This window comes from Nuphar pumila, chromosome 14, assembly GCF_984573655.1.
Source record: "Nuphar pumila chromosome 14, dmNupPumi1.hap1.1, whole genome shotgun sequence".
Lineage (NCBI taxonomy): Eukaryota > Viridiplantae > Streptophyta > Magnoliopsida > Nymphaeales > Nymphaeaceae > Nuphar > Nuphar pumila.
The window spans coordinates 47,701,341-47,707,058 of record NC_143262.1 but is presented as its reverse complement, the minus strand read 5'-3'; the positions used below and the strand labels follow the sequence as shown (position 1 = coordinate 47,707,058).

The following is a 5,718-nucleotide window of genomic DNA, read 5'->3' as shown; positions in this document are numbered from 1 at the left end:
AGGGGGTCGACCCCCTGCCGTGTCCGGCCGGGGGAGGGGGGGGGGGGGGTCGACCCCCCGCCATGTCCGGCAGGGGGTCAACCCCTTTTGATGTCCGGCAGGGGGTCAACCCCCTGCCTCGTCCGGCCGGGGGTCGACCCCCTGCCGTGTCCGGCCGGGGGTCGACCCTTTGGTTTTTTGCTCTTTTTTTTCTTTTTTCAGAAATTAGGGTTTTTATTTTATTTTTATTGTTTAGTTTTCTTTGATTTTCATTGATTAGGATTTTTTATTTTGATTTTCATTTATTAAGCAATTGAATCAAATTTCTTAAATTAAGGCTATTTGTAGTTAATTTAATTAGGGTTTTTTATTTGATTTTGTTTTATTAGGGCTTTGAATCAAAATTTAAAAATTAGGGCATTTTATAGTTAATTTGATTAGGGTTTTCTTGGATTTGATTAGAGCTTTTATTTTTATTTTCTATGATTAGGGATTTGAATCATAATTTTTTTAATTAAGGATTTTTAGTTAATTTGGTTAGGACTTTAAATCAAAATTTTTTAATTAAGGCTTTTATAGTTAATTTGATTAGGTTTTTTTATTTATTTAGAGTTTTTATTTTTATTTTCTATAATTAGGGATTTAAATCACATTTTTTTAATTAATACTTTTTAGTTAATTTGATTAAGGATTTTTTTGTATTTGATTTGGGCAGGTTTTTTCCTTGTTTGATTAAGGTTTAAATTGTGGCTTTTTTATTTAATTTTATGGTTTATTTTTCTTATAGTTTATGATGTTTTGGTTTATTTATAATTTATTTTCTTGTATTTTAAGGTTTTATGATTTAATATGGTCGAATAATTTCATGGTGACTTCATTTTAAAACATCATTTTTTTTTGCAGATTTCTCAACAGAACTCGCTTGTGCCCCGCCACCCGTGGTAAGTAAGTGACAAAAACAATGCAAATCGGGTAAATACCCGTGGTGAGTAAGTGATGCAAGCGCATCACATGTTATTTAATTTATTGAATATAACACTTTATTGTTCACACACTCACTTAGTTGTTGATATCTAGGACTACTTTGTTGGAGTTCGGAGATCATGCTGAGCATGATTTTAATGTATGAATATGAAAGTGTTCTTATTTTTGGAGTACGGAGTCCATGCTATGCATGGTAGTAGTTAGTGGGATATTGAAGTGTGTTTGCTGCAGGTACATGTTTGATATTTGTTTGATATGAATTATTTCGATGTATTGCAATGTTTGATGTGATTGTATCCATGCTTACATGTAGTTACTTTCAATTTGATTATGTCTTCCATGTAAAATTGTATACTGAAAGCATGCTTCAAATGAATGGATCGTTCCATGAATAGTTTGCAAACGACTTGGGCATGCATTTGGTAGTTGCCGATCAAGGCTATTGACAGATCGAGAGCAAGATGCAGCACACATCTATATTCTTTTTAATTGTTCAGCGATCGACCCATACATCGAGTAAGTATATGTATATGCAACTCAATTATAAATCCTTTTATGTTCTATATGTGGATACATGGCTCGGTAATATAAGTATTTGTGGTTTGCAGACGATTTGATCTGGAGTTGCAAAGCAAAGTTTCACATCTCACTAATGCAGAAGTACAAAAAGAACGTGAAACTAAGTTTGTGGAGTGGTTGAAACAGTTGGTAAAGAAGCTAACATAAATTTTGTACTTATAAACAACACTAAGTTACTTAATTGATCGTGATCACAATAATTGTTTATGTATGTGCGTAGGTTCGCCATGGTGATGTTAAAGATCAAGGAATATGTGATTTAGAAAATGGTCCGACCAAAGTTGTGCAATGCTACAACGGGTATATCGTAAATGGTTATCGATTCCATACAAAAGACTACGGTATAAACAAATCAACGATAAATAGTGGCGTGTGTGTCAAGGGTAGCAGCTACGGTGAAAATGAACATGATTACTACGGTGTTATAGAGGAAATAATGGAGTTGACTTACTTAGGCATGAATAACAGGGTTACGGTATTCAAGTGTCATTGGTTTGATCCAACTGCAACAAGACTCGACAAAGCTTCAGGCATTGTGGAGGTGAATCATAAATCCAGGTTTGGAACATATGAACCATTCATATTAGCCTCGCAAGCTCAACAAGTTTATTATACTTCATATCCGAGTATAAAAAAGTCAGATAGAAATGAATGGTGGGCAGTTTGCAAGGTGAAATCCAAACTATACCCCGAGTATGATCAGTTACAAGAAGATGAGTTAGCTGAAGACAGTGATTACTATCAATCAGATGATGTCTGTGACTTCGCTTATGGTCACGATGTTGCGCATGATATGCATGTCATATCTCCATTGGCTGATGAAACATTCATAGAGGAATGTGATCCAAATGATGTACCAAGTGGATGGGCAAACAATGAAGAAGAAGAAGAAGAAGAAGAAGAAGAAAGTCAAACTAGTGACGAGGAAGAATTCTCAAGCTAGTGAGCAAAATCTTATACTACAAACCTCTATTTAAATGCATTGTAATACTTGATGTGAGTTGTATTGCAATACTTGGTGTGAATGATTAAAAATTTTATTTCAATGTATTGTAATACTTGATACGAATGATTCGAATGCATTGTAATACTTGATGTGAATGATTTCAATTATCTGAATGTATTATAATTTATGCAATTAACGAATGATTTGAATTAGTGCAATACTTGATGTCAATGATTTGAATTATTTGAATGCATTGCAATGCTTGATGTGAATGACTTGAATGCATTGTAATACTTGATGTGAATTATTTGAATGTATTGTATGACATATGTTATTTGTTAGAATATGGTTCGTGGAGGTTATAGTGGTCGCTCATCCAGTAGTAGCCAGGCTCAACCTTCATCTTCACGGGCTCCTGTGATAGGTATATCATATAACTAATTAGATGCTTGATTAGTTCAAATGCATATTCTGAGAACTTGGTGTATATTTTTTTACAGATGATGTTGCGCCTGTACACGACCCACCTACACCAGTTGATCGCACAAGTCAACAGCCAACACAGGAAACAGGGTCTTCTCAGGCTGGCACAAGAAGACTCATTCGAATAGTGTATATCGATAATCGACCGTAAGTATTTTGTTTTCAATTATTGCATATCTTTTAAATATTTTATATTGATATTTACTGTGTAACAATTCATGTGCAGCACGAGGTTTGAGCCACAAGAAGTAGTACGGGAGATTAGGAATTCACTTCTTCAACATCTACCAGGACCAGTTGCTCAATGGAAAGAGTACCCAAAGGAGGTATTAGACAGATTGTGGTCCTCATTCATGGTATACAGTTGTTCCTCATAGTTAATGTGTTTCATATTTAATTTATTTAAGCAATGTCTACTAACTTTCTGAAAATATTTGTAGGCTTCGAATCGCTTTGCAACTACGGTGGAAGAAAATGATGCAAGGAAGGTGTGGCAGAAGGTGGCTGCCAATCGATTTGCAGACATGCTGCACACTATGAAGACTGCAGCAAAAAAAGCATCTTGCGTAGTAGATGATCCATTACTGTGGAAGGGCCATGGTCCTATTACTATCAGGAGAGATTACTGGGATGAAATGTGCGATATGTGGGCGGGAGATGCATTTAAAAATTGCTCTGCGAAGGCTTCACAAAATCGATCGAAGATGCTCGAAGCCCATCTACACACAGGTGGATCTAAGACATTTGGGAGCCACCTAAAGAAAATGGTAACTCATCAATATATAATATTAATTTTATAAGTATTGTTGCAAATTTGTGTACTAAATCTTTTGTCATTTAACTTCGCAGGAAGCAGAAAAAGGAGGCAGTGTACCATATAAGGATGTGTTTGTAGAAACACATAAACGGAAGACCACGGGAGTCTTCGTATGAGAGAAGGCGAGAACGACAACGTTATGTATTAATTCTATTAATAATCATTGCAATATATATGCAAGTCATCATAATGTTATCATTAATTATTAATGAATACTTTAAACATTATTTTGTAGGAGGCATATGAGCAACAAATGGTAGAGCGATATGGCGAAGACGCTACTCAGCATCCATCATTTGATCCTACAGCATGGGTGACTGCAGCAGGTGAACCCAAAAAAGGTCGCGTGTTCGGGTTTGGGAGTAATATGAACACTTCACCAGTTATTGGTTCTTCCAGTTACGGCTCACCAACTTCTTGCGCCGACATAAGCTCCAAGCAGCCGACTATTCTTTCCGGTGATGATGTACGCGAGATCATTAATGAATCACTGAATAACTACTTCCAATACACTGTCGCCCCCTTTCTCCGAAATGAGATCAAGGCCGTTGTTCAGGATAGGGGATCTTCGATTCCAGGTCCCTCTCAGGTATAATCACATATATAGTTTTTTTGACTGTCTTAAAGCACATCTGAGCATGGTAGAATCACATATAGAGTTTTTCTAGATGCCTTAAAACACATATAAACATGCTATAATCACATATTCAATTTTTTTACTGCCTTAGCACACATATGAGCATGATAGAATCACATATATATATATATATTTAACTTTTTGTCTGTCTTAGAGCACATATGAGCATGATAGAATCACATATAAAGTTTTTTTGATTGCATTAGAACACATAAGCATGCTATAATCACATATTCAGTTTTTTTACTGCCTAAGAACACATATGAGCATATTATAATCACATATTCTGTTTTTTGACTGCCTTAGCACACATATGAACATGCTATAATAACATATAGAGTTTTTTAACTGCCTTAGAACACATATGAACATGTTATATATCATTTATGATAGAATCACATATAAAATTTTTGGCTTTGCCTGCCTTAGAGCACATATGAGCATGCTATATTCACATATTCAATTTTTTTACTGCCTTAGCACACATACGAGCATGATCGAATCACATATATAGTTTTTTGCCTGCCTTAAAGCACATCTGAGCATGGTAGAATCACATATAGAGTTTTTTTATATGCCTTAGAACACATATGAACATGCTATAATCACATATTCAATTTTTTGACTGCCTTAGCACACATATGAGCATGATAGAATCACATATAGAGTTTTTTTATTGCCTTAGATCACACATGAGCACATGATAGAATCACATATAGTGTGTAATTTATTTCATTATATTTTGTTTATCAATACTGACTGTTCTTTTCTTGTGTAGGCTGCTAGCGATAATCAGGGTAGTGGAGCTGAAGGGACAGATAAAGACAATGAACAAGAAGACGCACAAAATCTTGGCGATGATTAGAGGACTGTGTTGAAGAAGTTCTATTTTTTTTATTTTTCCTAATTGTAATTGTTGAATTGTAAATAATTAAACTTCTTAGTTTTAAGGTGGAACGATTAATTATTATAGATACTTGTTATATGAATTTTTTTGTGTGGTTTGTTTTTTATTTACAGGAAATATAAATTGTACAGGAAATATAAATTGTACAGTTCTCGGTAATTAATTTTTAAATAATTTTTTTTTGATTTTTTTTCGTTTTTGCGACGGATTAGCGACGGATGATTCCGTCGCTATTCATATTAATCTAGCGACGGCTTAGCGACGGAATTAAATCCGTCGCCACGCTGTGGTCGCCGTTTAGTACCGGCGGATTGGCGACGGAATATAGCGCTCGTTATTCCGTCGCAATTAGCGACGGAATTATTCCGTCGCCAGTTAGCGTCAAA

General features: G+C 35.2%; 1 protein-coding gene across 2 annotated transcripts; it reads left to right on the top strand.

Moving 5' to 3' along the window:
* Positions 1 to 2,816: 2,816 nt before the first annotated feature.
* On the top strand, positions 2,817 to 5,487 carry LOC149816803 (uncharacterized). 2 transcript variants are annotated; one of them, XM_089987722.1, is made up of 3 exons: positions 2,817 to 2,912; positions 2,989 to 3,118; positions 5,204 to 5,487. In XM_089987722.1, the coding sequence occupies exons 1-3, from the start codon at positions 2,834 to 2,836 to the stop codon at positions 5,301 to 5,303; spliced, it is 309 nt and encodes a 102-aa protein (XP_089843848.1). In that variant the 5' UTR covers positions 2,817 to 2,833; the 3' UTR covers positions 5,304 to 5,487. The 2 variants fall into 2 exon arrangements, 1 of the variants encoding a protein (XP_089843848.1); XR_016427682.1 differs by lacking the exons at positions 2,817 to 2,912; positions 2,989 to 3,118 and adding an exon at positions 4,259 to 4,377.
* The last annotated feature ends 231 nt before the right edge of the window (positions 5,488 to 5,718 follow it).

Excerpts from the sequence above, each read along its gene's own strand:
- LOC149816803 (XM_089987722.1), top strand. The coding sequence starts at position 2,834 with ATGGTTCGTGGAGGTTATAGTGGTCGCTCATCCAGTAGTAGCCAGGCT. Across the intron at positions 2,913-2,988 it reads TTCACGGGCTCCTGTGATAG|ATGATGTTGCGCCTGTACAC; the intron begins GTATATCATATA and ends ATTTTTTTACAG. Across the intron at positions 3,119-5,203 it reads GTGTATATCGATAATCGACC|GCTGCTAGCGATAATCAGGG; the intron begins GTAAGTATTTTG and ends TTTCTTGTGTAG.